This window comes from Callospermophilus lateralis, chromosome 18, assembly GCF_048772815.1.
Source record: "Callospermophilus lateralis isolate mCalLat2 chromosome 18, mCalLat2.hap1, whole genome shotgun sequence".
Taxonomy (NCBI): domain Eukaryota; kingdom Metazoa; phylum Chordata; class Mammalia; order Rodentia; family Sciuridae; genus Callospermophilus; species Callospermophilus lateralis.
The window spans coordinates 35,176,276-35,198,197 of NC_135322.1; the positions used below are offsets into that span (position 1 = coordinate 35,176,276).

The following is a 21,922-nucleotide window of genomic DNA, read 5'->3' on the forward strand; positions in this document are numbered from 1 at the left end:
ACTGCAGAACCCTAAGCCCTTAGATCCTGTTTCCCTGTAGGAAGAGGCAACTGAAGAAGAGTGGTGAGGGGACTTGTGTAAGCCACCCAGCCAACATGGTGGGAACAGCATCAGAACACAGGTCTCGTGACTGGAGCCCAACCCCACAGCCAGTCTGGAGTCAGGAGTAGTCAGGGCACTGGCTGATGTCTTTGGAGCATTTACTTTGTGAGGGACACTGTTCTTGGCACCGGACATGCATTATCTCAGTTGATGCGTGGTCAAGTTCCATAAGGTGGTGACCACCAGTCTCCCCACTTCACAGGGGAGGCAACTGAGGTTTAGGAAGGTTCTGTGGCTGTCTTCGAAGTCCCCAGCTAATGGACGCCCACTGGCCCCTCCTATCAGCACATTCCTCCCCACAGCCCGCTCCGGTTGGGTCCCACCTTGACCACAGTCTCGTCCTCATCCCCTCATCCGCTCTTCTGCTGTCTTCCAGCTGCAGAATGCCGGAAGTACATCTCCAAGCTGAGGAGCACGGTGTCCGCCCAGTCCCGCTGCCTCAGCACTTACGACGGCGCGGAGAATCTGTGCCTGGACGACGTGTACACAGAGAACACCCTGGAGCTGCGCACGGAGGTGGGCACGGCCGGGGCCCTGCACAAGAGCCCCGCCACCCTGGGCCTGGAGGAGCTCTTCAGAGCCCAGGGACACCTCAACAAAGACGCGGACACCGTGCTGGTGGTGGGCGAGGCGGGCAGCGGCAAGAGCACACTCCTGCAGCGGCTGCACCTGCTCTGGGCCACTGGGCAGCACTTCCAGGACTTTCTCTTCGTCTTCCCGTTCAGCTGCCGGCAGCTGCAGTGCGTGACCAGACGGCTGTCCTTGAGGACGTTGATCTTTGAGCACTGCTGCTGGCCCGATGCGGGCCAGCAGGACGTCTTCCAGTTCCTCCTCGACCACCCCGACCGCGTCCTGCTAACCTTCGACGGCTTCGATGAGTTCAGGTTCAGGTTCACGGATGGCGAGCGCCACTGCTCCCCGTCGGACCCCACGTCAGTCCCCACTCTGCTCTTCAACCTCCTGCAGGGCAACCTGCTCAAGAACGCACGCAAGGTGCTGACCAGCCGTCCAGACGCCGTGTCGGCCCTCCTCAGGAAGTACGTGTGCACCGAGTGCCACCTGAGGGGCTTCTCAAAGGAGGCCATCGAGCTTTACCTGAGGAGGTGCCATCCTGAGCCTGGGATGGCAGACCGCCTCCTCCACCTGCTCCAAGCTACCTCAGCCCTGTACGGCTTATGCCATCTTCCTGTTTTCTCATGGATGGTGTCCAGGTGCCACCAGGAACTGCTGCTGCAGGACGGGGGCTCCCCAAAGACCACCACAGATATGTACCTTCTGATCCTGCAGCATTTCCTGCTGCGTGCCTCCCCGCCAGACGTGGCCTCCCACATCCGGGGACCCAGCCTCCTCCGAGGCAGGCTCTCCACCCTCCTGCACCTTGGTCGACTGGCTCTCTGGGGCCTGGGCATGTGCTGCTACGTGTTCTCTGCCCAGCAGCTGCAGGCAGCCCAGGTGGACCCTGATGACATTTCTCTTGGCTTCCTGGTGTGTGCCCCGCGGGTGGTGCCAGGGAGCACGCCAGCCCTGGAATTCCTACACATTACTTTCCAGTGCTTTTTTGCTGCCATCTACCTGGCGCTGAGCCCTGATGTGCCCGTAGCCTCGCTCAGACACCTCTTCAACTGCCACAGGCCGGGCAGCTCTCCACTGGCCCGGCTGCTGCCTACACTGTGCGTCCAGGGCTCCAGGTGTGAGGAGGGCAGCGTGGTGGCTTTGCTGCAGAAGGCCGAGCCGCACAACCTTCAGATCACAGCAGCTTTCCTGGCAGGGCTGTTGTCCCAGGAGCACCGGGACCTGCTGGCTCCATGCCAGGTGTCCAAGAAGGCCCTGCTCCGGCGCCGAGCCTGTACTCGCCGCTGTCTATCCCGCAGCCTCCGCAAGCACTTCCAGTCCATCCCGCCAGCTGTGCCGGGTGAGGCCAAGAGCATGCACGCCATGCCCGGGTTCATCTGGCTCATCCGGAGCCTGTATGAGATGCAGGAGGAGCAGCTGGCGCGGGAGGCGGTGCGCGGGCTGGATGTCGGGCACCTCAAGCTGACGTTTTGCAGGGTGGGCCCCGCCGAGTGTGCCGCCCTGGCCTTTGTGCTGCGGCACCTCCAGCGGCCCGTGGCCCTGCAGCTGGACTATAACTCTGTGGGTGACATTGGCGTGGAGCAGCTGCTGCCTTGCCTTGGTATCTGCAAGGCTCTTTAGTGAGTGCTGCCGGGCATTGCTGGTCGGGCATGGCGGGGGGACAGGACCTCAAAGTTATGCCCATTGGGATCCAGATGTCCAGGCGCACCCCGTGGTACGACACAGGCCAGACCCTTCCCCATTCTGGGCTTTAGTGTCAATATGTGACAGCCACACCTTAGTCAATGTCTGGTCTACTAGGTACAGTGCTTGCTGCGCTTTCCAGTATGATTTCATTTAATATCCACGGCCACTCTGCGACGGTGGCAGGGCCGTTATTATCCCCATTGTCCTTGATTTGAGGCTCAGACAAGTGAAGTGAGTCACATAGAAGGGCTGGAGATGTGGCTAGCATTTGTCACTCCCTGAGTTCAATCCCCAGTGCCATGAAAACAAACCAACAAATAGAGAGAGTCACGGGCTGGAGCTGGGGTTCAGCAGTAGAGCACTCATCTCCCATGTGTGAGGCTCTGGGTTTGATCCTTAGCGCCACATATTTAAAATAAAATAAAGGTATTGTGTCCCCCTACAACTGAAAAAATATTAGAGAGAGAGAGAGAGAGACACACAGGAAATTGCAGACTGGGTTTCACATTTTTCTGACTATCAGTTTTCTGCTCTCCATCTCATCTCTGTGGATGCACTTCTAAGGCTCTAGGAAAACCTCAAGGTCATGTGCAGAGTTTTTTTTTGAGGGGGTGGGGGGCGTTATTGAACTCAGGGTCACTCGACCAATGAGTCACATCCCCAGCCCTTTTTGTATTTTATTTAGAGACAGGGTCTCCCTGAGTTGCTGAGTGTCTCACTGTTGCTGAGGCTGGCTTTGAACTTTCGATCCTCCTGCCTCAGCCTCCCAAGCCACTGGGATTACAGGCATGCCAGTTCCCTAGTCCTTTTGATTTTTATTTTGAGACAGTGTCTCGCTAGATTGCCCATTCTGATCCTCCTGACTCAGCCTCCCAGGTTTTTGGAAATATGAGTGTGCCACTGTGCCCCACGTGGCCCACTTTTTTTCTATCAGGTAGTGCAGTGTGCAGGTGGGATTTCAGCATTACCCAGGGGAGGGAGTACTGCAGTTCGGTAGAACCCATGAAAGACCAAAAGTTGTAGACAGAAGTTAAAATCTATTCACAATCTTCTGGGGCTTTAGGGCTACTTTCAGGTGACCTTTATTGACCCTAAGCAAAGGGTGAGAAGACCTTCCTTGAATGTATGTATGAAGGTGGTGCATCTTCTCTGAGGCAAATCAGCAAGCCTTTTTTTTTGGTCCATGAAACAAACACATGGAATCTACTTGAACTTGTGCAGTGGCTTTCATTAGCCCCTAGATAGGGACAGTGGTCATAAGTTTATAACATAGATTACGGGTAGTTAATCATCCATAGTATTATGGATATTGTGTACAATTAATATAGAATGTCAGTATGGCTGTACCTGTTGTGGTCTTGGAGGAAACAGATCCCACACTTAAACTGGGGTAAGCTGAGGAGAGTCTAATAAATGGACTATCTACAGAGGTTATGAAGAGCCAAGGTGTGGAATGGAGCAGGGCCCTGGGGCTGGTGGTGGTTGGAGTGGACCTGAGGCTCAGGGAGGGCGGACTTATTAGCTGAGAGGAAGGAGTGGCCAGGGCATCCTGAGTGGCCTGGGCTCCAGGAGAGTCAGGCTTGGCCCTGGTCAATGCCTCTGGTCAGTGCCTTCCTCTGGTGAACCACCGAGGAGGCAGATCTGCTCCTGCTGCTGATGGCCACAGACGTCAGCCTCCCAGGACCAAGAGCCCGGGAGAGAAGGGAGGCAGAGCATCTGGCCAAGTAACGGCCCCATACTGCACTTCCTCTGGAGGGAAGAGGTGTGGTCTTCTGGCTGGGGAGTCAGGAGGCCCGTCTGTCTGCTAAGCTGGTTCTCCCAGGGTTTCTTGAATCCCAAGAGACCAGAATGATCCTCATAGACCAGTCCATCCCTGGAATTCTTCAGTGGGTCCTCTCTGACTGTTCAGGAGTGTTCCCATGTGGTGTGCAGGGCTGTAGGGAGCTGAGCACGGTGGCGCACTCCTGTAATCCCAGAGGTTTGGGAGGCTGAGATTCGAGGATCGTGAGTTCAAAGCCAGCCTCGGCAACTTAGTGAGGCACTAAGGAACTCAGTGAGACCCTGTCTCTAAATAAAATACAAAATGGGGCTGGGGATGTGGGTCAGGGGTCAAGTGTTCCTGAGTTTAATCCCCAGTATCAAAAAATAAATAAATAAAAGGGCTTTAGGGAAGCTGTGGGTCTGTCTCTATTTTCAGAGAAAGGTGAGGCAGGCTGGTTCTACTGCATGGTGCTCAGGCTACGGTGTGCAAAGTTGATTGATGCAGTGCAGATTTCTGGGCCTGCCCCCCATAACTCCCACTCAGTGGGTGGCCTCGGTATCCACAGCTGTCCCACCCCACACACTGCTGGTGATTCTGTTACAGCTGGTCTCACACCGAGAACCCCTGGTCTGGAGGAATCAGCTTGATGTTTCCATTAGCAGTCGCCACCATTCGGATAAGTATTCCCCAAAGGTCCACATGTGAAGAGCTTTGTCCCCAGAGTAGCACTCCTGGGAGATGGCGGGACCTTTAAGAAGTGGGCCTTGTAGGAAGTCTGCAGATTTCTGGAGGCGTGCCCTTGAGGCGGGCGGACTGTGGGCCCCAGCCTCTGTCTCTTTCTCTTTCCTCTTTGGCTTGTGATGTTAAGGATGTTTGCTCCGTCACAAGCTTCTGCCATGAGTTGCTGCCTTGCCATCATCCCCACAGCAACCAAGGCCAATGGACCATGAACTGGAACTCCTAACTGTGTATCCAGATAACTCCTTTCTCTTCATGTGTTGGTTATGGGAGAGATTTCATTGTAGAAACAGGAAGTGAACCAGTGGTTCAGGCCCTCGACCGAGATCCATTGTTCTTTATCCTGCACACAGCTAGAAGGTTGCTTCATGGGCATATTTGTGTGTGTGTGTGTGTGTGTGTGTGAGAGAGAGAGAGAGAGAGAGAGAGAGAGAGAGAGAGAGAGATGCATGGGGGCGAGGGGGCCAAGCTCCTCTCCCGCAGCGCCAGGTTGCATCTCTCCACTTGAGGAGTTTCCATGCCAACTAAAGCCCTCAGACTCTAGGAAACCCCGTATGTAAAGCACCCGATGCAGGGCTCTTCACACCCTGACGCTCTCTGACTCTAGGGTGATGGGTTTCAAAGTTTTTTGACGGTGACCCACAGTGAGAGCAGGCGGTGAGCAGACGCACCCGCATTCAGAACTTCTACATGAGAAGCTTCGTGAGATGACTTTGCCTCGTTAGCTCCGAGACGCTCTGCTCTCCTCTTCTGTCCTATTTCAGTTTTAAAAATGCTGCTCAGGACCTTCGAAATTGGTTCTGTGACACACTAACGGGTCACACGACCTGCAGCCTGAAAACCGCTTCTCTAGAACGGGCAGCCATCCGAGGCCACAAGGGGGGCCCCACAGTGTTGTGGTTAGGGGTGGGATTTGGAGCCAGACCACTTGGGCTCAACCCTTTAGGCGCTGTGCAGCTTTAGCAAAGTCACTTCACGTGTCTGTACCTCAGTTTCTTTCTAATGAGCATCATAGTAGGGCCTGCTCCAAGGGCTTGTGGTGAGGATAAGGTTACTGTTGGGAAGTGCCCAGGACAGGCACACGGAATGTTCCATACGTGCTAGTGCTCCTGATGACAGGGCTGTATGTGTACAGCCTGGAGAGGGTGATAATACAATCGTTCCCATCTTGTAGATGAAAGAAACAGAAAATAGCTAGTAAGAGCCTGGTCAGGATCAGAATGTCCAGATGAGGGACTCCAGTGCCTGAGCTGATAACCATTGAGTCAGGGCCATTGTCTGAGGATTAAAAAATCATGTGCACAGATGTTAAAATTTATGAACCCCGGGCCCCCACCCCATGTGTATAGAAGCACCAGTTCAGGATAGATGCCCTAGAATCTGTACTTTAGGGAAGCTTTCAGACGAGCTCATGGTCAGATGAGCTAGAGGGGGCTTGCTAGGCAGGATCTGCCCTTCAGGAGGAGTGTCTTGGGTCAAGGACAGCCCAGCGAGGCTTCACTGTCTACAACCTGTTATGCACTAGTTGGGGCCAGTCTCATCCAACTGCCTACCGTCTGCTAACCAGAAGGTGGTGACCATCGCTGCCCCAGGGGTTGGCCCATCTGGTATAGATCAGCCTCTGTCCACTGGGACCCTTCAGTGAGGCCGCTGTGATGATCATTGTCCTTTTGCAGAAATAGAAATGAGGCCTGGAATTAGACCTGCGACTGTCCAAGGATCCCAGTGCTCTTCATTAGGGACTCTGAATCCTCGGGGCCGTCCCCACCATAGTCAGCCACCTGGCCAGGGGTGCTGGGGAGTCTCCACGCTTCCGGGGTGCTCTGTCTTGGTGGTGGTTCCCAGAAGCACATATACTGGCACTTTGGGGATATGAGCAAGACTCTATTTTGGGGGTGCTGTGCGTTTTCTTCCTGAGTTAGCTCCATTTGTCAATGAATTCATTCCATCTTTTTTAGTTTGCGCAATAACGATATCTCAGACCGAGGCCTCTGCAGGCTCATTGAGCACGCTCTTCACTGTGAGCACCTGCAGAAGTTAGCGTAAGTTGGGCTGGGCTGTGGGCGTGGGGCCTTGGGTCCCCCAGGCTCATCCCAGGCCACGCTGTCTGGGCAGCTAAGTGTGTGAAGGGCTGGGGGGTGGGTGTTGCATGGCTGGCGGGTGCCGATTGGGGCAGCCTTGGGTTTGAAGGCTCACTGGCCACAGGCCTCACCTCCACATCTCCTCTCTCCTGGGACATCACAGTTTGTTCAACAACAAATTGACTGACGGCTGTGCACACTCCCTGGCCACGCTCCTCGCATGCAAGCAGAACTTCTTGGCCTTGAGGTAAGCCCTGGGTGTTCCTGTTCCCTGGAAGGTAGTTTTTGGTGTGGTCTGGGTCCACCTGGCCCGGCCCACAGTGGGCTTGTGACTTCTGACTGAGCCCAGCGCAGTGTCATTGAGAGCTGGGTTCCTGCACTGCTTTCATCTCCTCTGGACCAGCTCTGCTCAGGGGCACCTGCCCTTTTGACCTTCAGCCCTCAGGGCAAAGAAGAGTTTCTAGGCCCTTGTCCTTCCCTGTGTCTAAGAGTGTCCCAGGCTCTTTGGGGTTCCAGGTTCCCTGCTGGACACTGGGGGCATCCTGCTGGGGGAGACGTATGCCATCTTTGCCCCAGGGCTGCGCCAGCCATTGGCTGAAATGCTCCTGGAAGGTCTTGTCACCAGCTGGAGCATTGCTTTGTGGAAAGAATCTATTATTTTCACTTGCTGGGCTGGGTCTGGGGATGGAAGCTACTGTTTTTAAACTTGGCTTTGTAGCTCCGTCTCCATCAGAGCTGCTGAGACCAAGGCCACAGGTGCCATTTTGCACAGACTATTCTGTCACTACCACCTGCTCCCCCAGACTGACCTGGACCGGGGTCACCTGCCCAGGGAGGGCTGCAGGTGGCTCTGGGGTGCTGTACCCGCATTTGAAGTCCTGGGTTTCTGGTCAATGCATCAGAGTACTTGAAACTAGAGCTGCCCACAATTTGACTCTAGGAACCCTTGGAATTTGAATCCTCATTAACTGTGTGACCTTGGGTCAGCCTGGTAGATGTCTCTGTGCCTCCATTTTCCCCTTCTAGAAAATGAGGATAATGATTATAGCCCCCTCTGAGGTTGTTGTGGTGGTTGAGCGAGTTATTATACATGAAGATCTAATGCAGAACAGTGAGTGCTTTGTATAGTGAGCTCAGCCACTGAAAGATCGTGGGCAAGTTATGTAAGCTCACAGCTTGCGAGTCTTCTGTGAGTCTCCAGGAAGGAACTGCATGGCCATCAGATTTGCTGGGGAAAATGTGTCCAAGGGGAAACGGGGAGGGGGCTGGGGAGACTGAAGAAGCTTGTACTTCAGTGTAGCTCCGGTCACTGGGAGGGAGCCCCTTGTGGGAAGCCGTGGGCCTTGGTGCCAAGGCGAAGGGCATAGATTCTGGGGCCTTAGTTGCCTGCAAGGAGCTGAGGCTGGAGGTCGGGGAGGTGCCGTCTCATGGTGCTGCACCCCTTCTTAAAGGGAATAACAATGCCCACCCCGTAAGATTGTTGAGTCAGAATGACTTACAGTTCTTTGAACAGATGAAATTACATTCTGATTATTCCAGGAAGTGCTGGGTGGGTGAGAGCTCTGGGGATTTTTCTGACACTCTTGGACATACCTGAATTTGGCTTTAGCTGGACTCTTTCTGGTTGGGACCGGACCGTCCTCCTGCCCCAACACTCCCCTGTGTCCCTTTGGGGGTTGGCAATGTACATGCCCAGACGGCTCCTCCCTCTTCCCAGCTGCTTGAGCCTGCCCCAGCTCTTGCAGAAGAGGTAACTACTACCTGGGGCAAAGTGGTTTGTGCATGTCAGCAGGGACGTGCTGGGGTGACAGAGACGATTGGGAAAGGTGGGACAGAGTTGTCTTCGGCTCTTGGGAAAACTACCTACCAGGACAGCTGCCTGCTATGGCTCCTGCCCAGACCTGTCACACTATGTTACCAAATAGTTCCTCCCCAACTTTCCTTTGGCTGAGGACGACAAAGTTGGAGCCACTGAGTGAGCAGGTAGCCGCTGCACTCTGGAAAGGCTTCAGAGCTTTCCTGCCAGGCCTCCCTGCCCCTGGCACTGCGGAGCCTCGTCCCCTGCCCTCCGCTGAGCTCTCAGCCTCCTGTCTTCCCTTCCAGGCTGGGGAACAACCACATCACCGCAGCGGGGGCCCAGGTGCTGGCCCAGGGGCTCCGAAGCAATGCCTCTCTGCAGTTCCTGGGGTAAGTTGGACTCTGGGACAGATAGGTCTGCGTGGAGGAGTCTGGGGACTTCCAAGAATGTAGGGCAGGTCAAAACCACCAGTTGTAAGGCCCCAGAGGGGGGCTGGGCCCCCTGGGGGAAGGGCAGGGGGGGGGAGGGGGGGAGTGAGTGGGTGGCGCTCAGCGCCTCTGTGCTTGCTTCATCTGATAAGCAGGAAGTTCAGGGTGTCAGGGCTGGGGAAGGCAGCACCCTGGACCTGGCACAGGAAGCCCTCTGGTCCTTGGGGTGCTTAGGGCTGTGCTTTGGCCGAATCTTGGAACCACTCTGTGCTTCTGAATGACACCATCCCCAGGGCCCCATCCAGACTAATGCCATGAACATACCCGGGGATGTGGGTCTCTGTGAGGGCCCTGACCTGGGAGGGAGGGATGTGGGAAGGCAGGTAGGCCAGGATGGGAGTGTGCCGCTAGGCTCCGCTAGGCTCTTGAGCACTCGCCCTGGCAGTAGGGCCAAGCTGGCGCCTGCCAGGAAGCGGAGGGGGATCATCCACTGACTGTGAGAGGAGCCCACACCCCACAGGGCTGCAGAGTGGGGCTTCCCCTGGTTGCTGGGCAGAGCATCTGTCCCTCCAGGGTGCCACTCATGCTGTCCCCAGCAGTCCCTCGGCTGTTCCCCGTGAACTGTTGTACATTTGACAAGAACAGGGATCTGAGACTGTCAGAAGAGAGGATGACTTTAGGGCTCAGCCCTTCCAACCATCTCACAAGCAGACAAGTTGCCCACCAGCTCAGTTGGAGGCATGTTGTTCTAGAAACCAGCACCCTGTTCAGGCTGCATGGGTGGCAGCAGAGTTACAACAAACTAAGTGGGTCAGAGAGGATGACCCAGAAGGGGAGAGGGTTGGACACCATGAAGGAGCTGGGGTGCTAAGAGGAACAAGAGATATGAGCTGACTTGTGGGAAAGAGGTAGACTTCTCCCGGGTGGTCCCTAGAGCTAGTTACAGACATGGGTGGCAGCTACCAGGAAGCAAATCTGGACTCCATGTTGGGAAAGTGTTACGACTCTGGGAACTGCTGTTGAGGGTGGGTTCCCTGTCCCTGCAGGTCTGGGATGGTTGCGCCTCTACTGTATCTTAAGTCTGTGATTTCAGGCCACTGAAGTCCGAGAGAGGTTGGGCCAGCCCACCAAAAAGATGGCAGCAGGTCCACTACTGCTGGGACCAAAGTGAGAACTTTGTGTCCCAGTGAGAACTCTCTGGGATTGGGTGGCCCCGCCCCTCTGGCTGGGGCTTCAGGGGGCAGGCGAACGTGAGGACAGTTCTAGAACCCACAGCGGGTATCCACTAACAATCTGTTGACTCCGTTGGTCCTCTCAGGCTCTGGGGTAACAAGGTGGGTGACAACGGTGCCCAGGCCCTGGCTGAGGCCTTAGATGACCACCAGAGCTTGAAGTGGCTCAGGTAAGCTGCAAGGCCTGCCTCGCCTTTTTTCATAGGGAGATGGGACGTGAAGAGGAAGGAGATCAGGCCAGTTTTGAAGGTGGTTGAACTTATTTCCATCCCTCTGTGTGAGGTGGTCGGGGAGGAAGAAAGACCATTGGTTTTGGAGTTGGGGCACTTGAGGCTTTTCTGGGTGACCCCGGAGATGACTCTTCTCCTCTTGAAAAGTCGTTTCTCCACCTGCAAAATCGAAGATCGTAGGCCAAATCAGTCATGTTGTATCTTAGTAGACCAACTGCAATCCACTGGTCGTGGCAGTACAGCGTGCCTCGTGAGAAAGGATCTCTAAGGCCGCTCCTGGGCTTGAGGAGCGCTGTGACCCACTGGTGCACGCTGGGTCAGTGGGGCCACGTGTGCCATCATGTTGCTCTCCGTAGGCTAGCTGACCTCTGAGGTCTCTGACCGCTCTGATGCCTTTCTGTTTCATGACTGTGTCCAGCCTGGTGGGGAACAACATTGGCCGTGCGGGTGCCCAAGCCTTAGCACTGATGTTGGAAAAGAATGTGGCCCTAGAAGAACTCTGGTGAGTTGGGGGGATTCTCTGCTCTGGGGAGGAAGGTGACAGCCTTTCTTGATTGCCTGGCCTCATCCAAAGAGCAGCTGTGTGGATAAGACATGGAGAGGATGACGGAGTGATTGATCGATTTTGTCTTTTTATGTCCTGGGAGGTATGAAGCTTACAGAGCCTGATGTATAGCTCCTGATTTGTTTGCATTTAATACTTTTTATTAGTTTACTGATTTTTTTTACTGTCCTCCCACAGCAAAATGGGTAACCTGTAAAATGAGAGTGAGAATGTTTCCACCTATAAAAATATGTGTATAAAAATTGTTAGGTAGTGCCTGTGAGAGCTTAATATAGTGCCTGTCATATGGGTGAGCACACCACAGGTGTTAAACCATCGGCAGCACTGCAGTCACCACTACTATGGTGGCAGCTGCTGCTATGACTACAGCTACCACTCATATTATGACAGCTGCTAGTGATGAAGTTTTGTTATATATTTTTTTAATATATATTTTAGTTGTTGATGGACCTTTATTTTACTTATTTATTTATATGTGGTGCTGAGAATTGAACCCAGTGCCTCACACATATGCTAAGCAAGAGCTCCACCACTGAGCTACAATCCCAGTCCGAATTTTGTTATTTCAAAGTGAATCTGAATTCCTAAGAACACTGAGTGTTAGAATCAGGGGTCACCTTGGAAGATGAATGGAATTTGGGGGAGCTGAAAGGTGACCCATGAATTGTGCTCATGCTGTCGACCTGAAGCAGAATCCCAAGTTTTCCATCCTATAGATATTGCTAACAGAGTCTTCAGTCCCAGCGTCATCTTTGTAGTTCCAAATTATATCAGGGAGCTAAAATGCTTAATGTTAAATTTTTCCAGGAAGCAGAAAAAGCACTGAACCATATAAACCTTGCCAGAAAATGGATATTGAGGATGGGTCACGGCTCTTGGCAGGGCTCACTAGTTCTGTCAAAGTACCACTGATCGAATCCTGATTGGATTTTGCCCCTTATCATTTCTTGGTGGAAGAGCATCTCACTGTGAGCGTATCAGTTATGATTACTGTTAAAAAAAAAAAGAACTTCAGACAAATTCATTTTAGCAGAATTAATTTGAAGAAAGACTGATTCATGAATTGGGCAGCACTTAGAACCAGGAGAGGTTCAAAGGGCTCCATCCAGCCATGGATACACAGGATTTACCCACAGGGAAAGGAAGTGACATACAGAAGCAGCCTGATTGGTCACTGCTCGGCATTGGTTTTATTTGGACACAGTGTGATGAATTAGCAGCCTGTGATTGGCTGAAGCTTAGCTGCTATGATTGGCTGAGATTCAGCTATTTGTTACACGAATATTCTGGTTTGAGTTTGTTTATGTACTGAGTTAGGTTGCAGTTAGCTACAAAGGAACTCAAAGTATGGAGGCAACTTCAGGACAAATTTAGTTTAACTTAACACTGCACGAGGCTGCAAGTAATTTTAAAAAATCCATCTACAAGGCTTATACCAGTAAAGGATTTATTTTTCATGTGTAAGTAGTCTGGAGGTAAGCAGTATGTTATGGTGGCTACTAAAGGTAGCAGAGGCCTTGACTCTGTCTCTATCTTTTAAATATTCTTTATTTTCCTGTGGCTTCATCCTCAAGGTTGGTTGCCTCATCATCACAAGACAGCTGTTCCACCTGCAGCAATTGCTTCTGTATTCCAGGACTTATGAAAAGCACAGGCCAGCTGTGACTCTCACCTTTCAAAAGCATTCCTGGAAGGCCCAACTGTCAATTTCCCCTATGTATCAGTGACGGTGTATTTGTCACTTAGCCAACCCTGGTTTCATTAGAGAGTGGGAAATATTTTTTACCAGTAAGATTATGACTGCCCAAAATGAAAGGAGGTTTCCATGGATATGAGAGAGCCGGGACCTGAAGGAGTTTATTATATGGAAGAGCCCTGGAGTGAATTCTCTTGCAAAGATGTCCCTGGAATTGAGAATCCTCAATCTTACCTTACCTGTCCTTACTTTATTTGTAGGTTTAGATTTTCGGATGTTGGATGTGGATTACTGACATGGAGTTCCATGATAAGTGCTATCATGTCAATTGGATTTTCTCTTTCTCTTGCCAGCCTGGAGGAGAACCATCTCCTGGATGAAGGTGTGTGTTTTCTTGCAGAAGGACTGAAGAGGAATTCCAGTTTGAAAGTCCTGAAGTAAGGACCCTGTAAGCAGGAGCTGGGGTGGTAAGGACTGGCCTGAGGAGCGGGTTTCTGGATCTGAGATCTGGGCAGCTCCCCAGTCCACACGAGGTGGCCTGGTTGAAAACAGTCGCGCTGGTCTGGATGGATAAGGATCCCGGTGCAACTTGTTGACCTGGGACATGGTGTCAGCAAGCTTGGTGGGAGAGCAGCGGAGTCAGGCAGAGATGGACGAAGACCCATGCAGTGTGCTTAGTAAGGAAACTGGAGCTCCCTGCTGCTGAGACCTCCCAGAGTCAGGGTAGAACATGCCTGGTCACCTCCCAACCAGTGGATGAGGAAGCAGGAGCATCTGTCCACCCACCACCTGTCCTTTGTGTGGCAAGGCATTGCGTTAGCCAGCTTTTGCATTACCATGATCAAAATGCCTGACTGGAACAGCTTAGAGGGTGGAAAGTTTGCTTGGGGCTCACGGTTTTGGAGTTTTCAGTCCCCAGACGGCCAGTTCCATTGCTCTGGGCTTAAGGTGAGACAGCACATAATGGGAGAAGGGCCCGGAGGAGGAGAACCCTCTGCTCAGTCAGGAAGCAGAGGGGGTGGGGAAGGGATTGCAGGGAAGATGCATCCTTCCAGCACCTCCCCCAGGGACCCGCCTCCTCCAGCCTCGCCCTACCTGCCTGCAGTTACCACCCTGCCCACCCAAAACCTGGAACGACTGATGGGGTCACAGCCATCACATTCTGATCATTTGACCTCTGTGTATTCCTGCATGAATAGGAGCTTTTAGGGGGACACCTCACATCAAATCCTAACAGTGTGCTTGCTTGCACAATGTGAATTCTCCAGCTGGTCCTCATGGCTGAGTGTGCCCCTGGGTCAGGAGAAAGGTCTCAGGCAGAGAGGGGCAGGTCTTCCCAGCAAGCAGCCCTCAGGGTTGGAGGTGAAAGCCGGGAGCAGACGTGGGCAGGTTGCCAACCCCTAGGGGCCTGGATGGGCGTTTTGGATGCCCAACACCAGGGGTTTCGCTCACTGTGTGCAGCGGGCACGGGTGCTGCGTTTACACATGAGTGCTCTCTCCCGGTCCCTTGACACCTGTGCCCACATTCTTTCATGCCCACATTCCCCTACATAGGTGGTCACACGAGAAGGGTTTCTCCTGCTTGGGGCACGAGGAGAGAGTGGTCATAAGGACAGAGCAGCCCCCACTCCAACACCTCTTAAATTCTGATGGGGAAACGGATAATGAACCAGCCAATGAGCAAGGTCATTTCTGATTCCAGAAGGTCAGGAAGAGGTTGCTGCTTGGGCAGGGCCTCTCTGAGAACATGGCGTCTGAATTGAAACCTGAACCGCAGGAAGGCACCTGCCATGCTGAGGTCTCAGGGAAGCGCGTCCTTGGGCAGGAGGGACGAATCCACCAGTTCAGAGGCCCAGGCAGCTGCAGGCCTGGTGGCCCTGGGAACAGAGGGATTCCTGCAGCCGGGGTGGAGGGGGCAGGGGGAGGAAGCCCCAGAGCCACGCAAGGACCTGGGGTTTCACCCTAAGGGACAGGCTGTCAGTGCTGTCTGCAGCTGCTGCCCAAGGTCTCGCTTCACGGGGACCGCAGGGCACCATCGGTGGCTGCCTCTGCCGGAGGAAGGTGGTGTCTTCCCTGGTGAACGTGGAAACACACTTGTCTTCAGAGACAGGTGCTCGGCTGCCTCTGGATGAGCGTCAGCTCTGCTGCCAGACTGCTGCTCTCTGGCAAGGCGTGTTGGGTTGCTTTGCAGGGGCCAGGACGTTGCCAGTGTGTGGGGAAAACACTTCCACTCATCAAGTGGGCCGCGAGGCCTGGGCACAGCCCGGATTTGCCTGAGCCTGATGCCAGCTTTGCACAAAGCGGGGCCCTTGGCAGTACCTGGCCCATTGTGACCAGGTGTGGATGTGGCAAGTTCACCCTCCCTCACTGTCCAGACTTATCCCACAGATGCCAGACTTATCCCCCATGACAGGGGCGGGGGGTGCTTGTCCCATGCTACGTTGTCACCAGCTTTATTATTGAGCATCCTGAACTATATCATGTCCCACTGTTTCCCCATAAAAACTGAGCTGCTGGTGTGGAGAGAGAGAGAGAGAGAGAGAGAGAGAGAGAGAGAGAGAGAGAGAGAGAGAGAGAGATCTTTCTTTTTCTAGCATATTCTCTGCCAAGCATTGGTTAGAGTCCAGGCTGTGCAGCCAGACAGCCTGGGTTCGTACCCCAGCTCCCCCACTGCCAGCTGTTTCTCCTTGGATGGGTGCCTGGGTGGCCTCAAGTGTGAATGGGCATAGCAATTGGCCCCTCCTCAAGGGGCTGGGCACATTCATTGATATAATCATGAACTGGCCTATAGAACAGCTTAGCATTGCCTCGGGTCAGCTGTGGGGTGGAGGGGAGTGGATATTACCAGAAGGCAAAGCTTTAAACATGAGGGTGGTGTGGGAAACACGGAGCTCTTCCCCTCCTTCCTGGGTTGGAGCTCATCTCCAGCCTCCTGTGGTTTCTAACCTGTGGTCCTAGGTGCCCTGAATCCTCCCCAGATCTGAAAACATGAGCTTGTTGATATTTTCTGTCAGTCAGGCACTGTGCCACGTGCCATCCTTTGTTCAATTCTATGTGGTGGGTCCCCCTTTATGCCCATTTCACAGATGAGAAGTGAGACAAATTTGCTGGAGACCAAAAAGGAGATGGTGCTGGGTGTGGTGGAGTATGCCTGTAACTCCAGTGACTGGAGGCTGAGGCAGGAGGAGCCTAAGTTCAAGGTTAACTTGAAGCAATTTAGTGAGGCCCTAAGCAACTTAGCAAGACCCTGTATCAAGATTAAAAATGAAAAGGTCTGGGGGTGTAGCTCAGTGATAGAGTACCCCCTGGGTCCAGTCTCAAGTACCACACAATAAAAAGGAGATGGTGCAGGCTGGATTTGAACCCTGGAAGTCCCTGGGTTCCTGGAAATCCCTGGAAGTCCCCTTAAATGTAGGAACTTAGCCATTCCACTACAGCACCCTCCTAAGGGGAGGGTTGGGAATCCCAGAGAGGAGGGAGATGTTCCAAGGGCACAGGTGGGCTCAGGAAGGCTGGCTAACTCTCAAAGCCTCCTATAACTGGAGACTTTGAGAGTCTTGGTTTGCTCAAGAGGCAAACCAAGCGTCTTTGAAGCTCACCATCTCCTCTTCTTCTCCAGGCTGTCCAACAATGGCATCACCTGCCTGGGTGCAGAAGCCCTCCTGCAGGCCCTCAAAAGGAATGACACCATCCTGGAAGTCTGGTAAGGACCCTGGGAAATCCTCCGAGCCTCAGTTTTCCTATCTGCAAAGTGGGTAAAGGGGAGAGAGGAACACAGCACAGTGTTCAAAATCCCTTCTGACTCTGACACTCTGTGTCGCTCTGCATGTGACGGAACTGGATCTCTGGCTGGGAGAGAATTCTTGGCGTCTCTGAGTGGAGATCAATTCTTTCGTTTTAAAATCATGAGTATTTACTCAAAAAGTTCAGGAACAGGGTAGGATTGGGAGTGTGATTGAGGAATGAAAATAAGAGAGAAGAACTTGATGTCCGCCCTGGTGAGGATCCTCTGCAGTTCTGGATCCTGGAGGTTGCCCAGTGGGGAGGCTGGGGCTCAGGGTATCCACAGCCGTGCAATTTAAAACCACAGTCCTTCATGCATTTGGAAAAAGCATCAAGTCACGACTTCAGAGCTGTATCCTCCTTGTTTCCAGGGATCTGTTTCTCACTCAGACAATAAGTAGAAAGTGTTACCCTGCTCTAGCTCATTATGAGGGAATGTTGCTGTCTGTGTTTCGGGTACCAATATTTTAAAACAGTAAGAGATCTGCTATGCAAATCTATATTTCAGGGTTTTCTTGAAAGAGCCTGCAAATCTGGAGTCCCATTTGCAATGCCCTTGATCAGAGGAGGGGAGAGGTGGCCAGTCTCACTGTGCTGGATGCAGACCCCCCATCTTAGAGGTCTTAGAGCAAGACCTTTGGCTTCTGTACTTTACCTCCCCATCCTTGGAAGCTCTGACCCCTATTTTAATATGGACTTTGTCCTTTCTGCCAAAAGTACATTGAGGCGGCAGCAAATGTGGATATCAAATGATGAAACCAAGCACAAATCTGTTTGTGAAAATTCGTCCTGGGCTGGAGTGGTTTTGCTTTCTGTAAAATTGTGGAACCCCATAGCCTCCAAGGTCACTGGGTCCTGGACTGGAGGGTGGTTTTTATTTTTTATTGTTTTTAAACCATTGCACAATCCTCAGAAATGTCCCATTCTGTGTCCAGGGAGCAAGCCAGCGTCAGGTGGGTATTTTAAGGGCTTGGATGCTCCTTGCCGCCTGTCAAACAGGGCTTGGGAGGTATCAGGATTTGATGGTGGCATTCTTGACCGATTCCGTGGCTGCCTTAAAAAGAAGGGCCGGCCTGGGGGAGTCTGCAGCCGGCCTGGCTCAGGGCGGTGGACTCTTTCTGCAGCGTCACTGAGCCTTGTTCATCGTGCAGAATGATTCATGAGCCGCCCTGAGTGACCGAGGGTAAAAACAGCACCAACTTCCCTTCCCCGAGTGCCGCAGCTGGGCCAAGGGGTCAGCCCCTCCCAGGCATGGGTGGCCAAAGTGGCAGCTTCCCTTTGAAAGCTCGGCTCTAATTTTGTCCTCCATCCAACCTCTCTTCCCTTTATCCTTCCAGGCTCCGAGGCAACAGTCTCTCTCTGGAGGAAGCCGAGCAGCTCAGCCACAGGGACTCCAGACTCTTGCTTTGATGTTTCCAGGCTGAGGCTCATTTCAGTTGGTTGGTGAGGAAGCTGTGGTCTGGACCCTGGAAGCTGGATTGGCAGCAGCCCATTCAGACAGAGCCCTTCCTGCCCCGGGATGAATTTGTTTTCAGAGAGCACCAAGGTCACCTGACTCCACTGGAGGAAGGCACCGCAGTGCCCTTCAGAGTGGACTTCCCCAAGCCTACTTCTGCTCTCAGGTTCTGCCCCAGACTCAAACCATGGGATGGACCAGAGGGGCAGCCCCTTCCTCCCAGTCTGGGCCCGGGCCCAGCTAATCCGCCGGGGTTCTGAGGTGGGGGTTCAGTGGGACCCTGGGAGTCTACTGAGTGCCTGCTGGTCCTGACCCACAAGTCAGCGGAGGAGGTACATCCAGGAGGCAGCTTTCTGCCACATCCATCTCCTGGTTCATCCACCCAGTGGTTCCCAGCCTGCCTCCTCCACTACCCTGGGGAGACCCAGAGGGCTCCCAGCCCTGGCCCTGAGTATGGGATGGGCCACACCTTCCTCTGCTCTGCCGCTAAGACGGTGCTAGAGGGAGACATGTGGCAGCCTTTTGTTCCCTAAGACATTCTTAGATTTGCAAGAAAAATAGGATCATGCTTCAGCTCGGATACACATGGACTTTTATTTCCAGTGAAATCAATTACACTTCAGTTAAGCTTTTGGAACTAGCTCCCCATCCAAATGCAGCTTTTAAAAATTAATCTGGGCCAGAATTCCAAATGGCCCCAGTAGGCTTCTGGTTGATGCCTCTGAACTGAACTCTGACAACAGACTTTTGAAATGTATCCATAAGAGATGGTTCCATTTCATTTGTGCAGAATGCTTCAGGATATATAGTTATGGGCTGGAAGTTTACAGGGGGCAAAAACAGACCCTTCTTTCAAAGCAATGTTCTTTCTATACTTTCATTTCTCTCTCTTTTTTTTTGTACTGAAATTGAATCCACCGGGGGAACTATAGCACTAACCACACCCCTAGGCCTTTCAATGTATTTTTTGATTTCAAATTTTGAGACAGGTTTGAGGCTGGCCTCAAACATGTGATCCTCCTGCCTCAGCCTCCCTTGTAGCTGCGTTATAGATAGGTATGCACCACTGTGGTTGGTTGTTCTCTCTGAATTTTTCAAAATGATACAGGTTGAAACCTTTGTAAACTATCAGGTGCTGCACCTGTGTTATCACTGTAAACATTATTATGTGTGAAAACAGCTTAATATTTGTAAACTACTTTGTTTTATTCTCCCTAGTTGACACTTTCATAGAGCACAAGATGACAAACTTTTTCCTGTAAATAATCACAGAGGAGAAAACTGTTGAGTTACCAATGCCATCTTCATTGTGACCAAACATTTTTAAATATTCCAAAAACTTGTCAAATTTTAAAGCACAATGTTCTTCTCAAATGGGGGAAAGGAATGTTTTCAACAAGATAATTTATTGCTGAAGGCAGAAGCAATTCTTAGAAATAGTCTGGCAATCAAACCGCATTTGGCTTCAGCTTAGAGACTCTAACTCAGTGTGAAGTTCTAAGCTGTGCCTGAGCCTCAGGGTGTCCCACTGAGAGTCCAGCAAATGGGAAAAGGCCCCCAGGGCCTCCCTCAGTTCTCTCCAAGTGGCTGCAGGAGTCTTTACCAGGACAAAGATGGAGATTTGCAGGCTGCTGTCCTCTGCTGGCGGCCTCTCCTGCGGGCCCTGCTGAAAGGATTCTTAGCTACATTTAATGAGCATGAGCTCAGGTGGCCGCTGGCCACGGTGGAGTCCAGACGCTCTGAAAGGTTTCAGGTGTGTCTGGCTCCCTAAATGGCGCCATCTCCCTGGGCTCTGAGCTTGGGCAAGCCCCTGGGCCCTTGGTTACTGGCGCTGTGCTGTTGCCCGGCCTGTGCTTTCTGGTGCGGAGGGTCTGGAGGGAGGTGGAGATGGAGCTGCTCTCTCTGAGGAGTGAACACAGCTGCCCATTCGTGCAGCGCCATCTTGGGTTATAAGTTCATCTTTCCTGCGTCCATTCAGCAAGGACTTATTAACCAGTGGGGTTGGGACAACCTGTGGATAAACAAAACAGACATATTCCCTGTCCTCAAGGCACTTAGGTGAGGGTGGAGGAGAAGGCAGGAAGAAATTAGGTTTGTTGAAAAACGTCTCAAAATAAGGTCCCCTGCAGAAAGTGCTGGGAGGGAGACTGTGGTTTGGGATGGGAAATGTCTCCTGGAGTCCGGGGCCTTGGAGGCTAGGTTGGCAGTCTGTGGTGCTCATGGGAGAGCCAGGGATGTGGGCCTACGCGAGGCAGTTAAGTCCCTGGGGACATGCCTTTGAAGGGGATATTGGGATCCAGGCCCCTTCCTCTCCCGGAATTCCTGGCCTTCAGGAGGTGACCAGCCTCCTCTGACATGTGCCCCCTGGCCATGGTGTACTGGGTGCCACCAAGGCCCAAAGCCACAGGGACAAGTGCCCTTTCCTCCTTTGATCTTAGGTACTTTGTCACGGCAGAGGAAAGCCGGCCAAGAGAGAAACGAATAAAGGTGCACGGTAGAGGGGACCTTCTTCACACCACGGAGGGGTTGGTCTGGGACAGGACCTCAGAGGAGGTGCCAGGTATGCTGTGTCCCCAAGAAGGAGGAGGGCTGGCCATGCCATGAGAGAGGGGGAGAGAGGGCCTTCCCGTTACAGGAAGGAGCTGTTTACAAAGAGTCTGTCAAGGGCAGGACTTGCTACGTGCGGCAGGCTGACCGGCCCCCAAAGCCATCGGGCCCTGGTCCCTGAAGCCCGTGAATGCTGTTTACATGGCAGCAGGGAAGGGGTACAGGTGGTATTGAAATCCTGGACTCTGCAGACGTGATTAAGTTCAGGATCTCGAGATGGGGAGATCACCCTGGATCATGTGGTCGGGCCTAAACGCTATCACCAGTGCCCTTGCAAGAGCCAAGCAAAGGAGCGGTCGGCAAGAGAGAAGGCAGCCTGGGACCACCGAAGCCAGATGCCATGCTGCTGGGTTGGACGGTGGAAGAAGGGGCCAGGCGCCCAGGAGTGCAGCAGCTGCTTTAGAAGCCTTTGGAAAAGGCAGTGACACAGATTCTCCCTTGGAACTTTGGGGGGAGTTGGTAGCCCTGGCTACCCTGGGTCCATTCCATGTTGGATTTCTGGCCTCCAGGTTACAAGAGAATATTTGTGTCACCTGAAACCACCAAGTTTGTGGCAGTTTGTCACGGCAGCCAGAGGAAACTAATACCAGGAGGTTGGTGGCCAGCGGAGGAGAGGCTGTCACCCGACGGGTTTGCATGAACAGTTTAGATGGCCATGGTTAGGAAGGTGACCTTGATCTTAGAATAACAGCAAGCCCTGAAGGATTCAGAGCCGGAGAGATGTGACCCAACGACTGTGTAACCAAGACCTTCTTTGCTCTTGAGTGGAGATGGGACTACAGAAAGAGAAAGTGGGGAGACGGCCTCAGTGTCGTTGCAGGGGAGAGGCAGTGGGCCAGCCTGAGGTGTCGGCAGTGGAGGTGGACAGAAGAGAAGGGATTCCAGGCACTCTGGAGGCAGATTCTCAAGAGCTTGTGGCAGACTGGATGAGAGAACTCGGGGGAAGGCAAGGGTCCAGGATGCCTCCTACATATCTGTCTTGAGTACCTAAGGACTGGGATCAATAGAAAGCAAATTCAGAAGGGGAAAGAACTTCTGACCTGGACTGCCAAGATTGAGATGCTTAAGTGGTGTAGGTAAGGGGTAAGGGTGGTATTGAAATCTTGGTATATTAACTTTGAAAAATCTAGCAGCTATCATCAAGAGCATTCTGGGCCTGTGTAGGTAACCAGTGAACTAGGATTC

At 52.8% G+C, this 21,922-nt stretch overlaps 1 protein-coding gene across 5 annotated transcripts in view; it reads left to right on the forward strand.

Moving 5' to 3' along the window:
- Nod2 (nucleotide binding oligomerization domain containing 2) overlaps window positions 1-20,703 on the forward strand; it is a 36,129-nt gene extending 15,426 nt beyond the window's left edge. For 2 of the 5 annotated variants that reach the window (XM_076838592.2, XM_077105810.1), the window contains 9 exons: window positions 479-2,294; window positions 6,820-6,903; window positions 7,106-7,189; window positions 9,046-9,129; window positions 10,487-10,570; window positions 11,049-11,132; window positions 13,245-13,328; window positions 16,511-16,594; window positions 18,012-19,410. In XM_076838592.2, the coding sequence (XP_076694707.2) occupies window positions 479-2,294; window positions 6,820-6,903; window positions 7,106-7,189; window positions 9,046-9,129; window positions 10,487-10,570; window positions 11,049-11,132; window positions 13,245-13,328; window positions 16,511-16,594; window positions 18,012-18,084 (2,477 nt within the window). In that variant the 3' untranslated portion in view covers window positions 18,085-19,410. Of the gene's footprint in view, window positions 1-478; window positions 2,295-6,819; window positions 6,904-7,105; window positions 7,190-9,045; window positions 9,130-10,486; window positions 10,571-11,048; window positions 11,133-13,244; window positions 13,340-16,510; window positions 16,595-18,011; window positions 19,411-20,568 lie in introns of those variants that run through there. The other 3 variants (XM_077105811.1, XM_077105812.1, XM_077105813.1) reach the window with 3 other exon arrangements.
- Window positions 20,704-21,922: the final 1,219 nt, after the last annotated feature.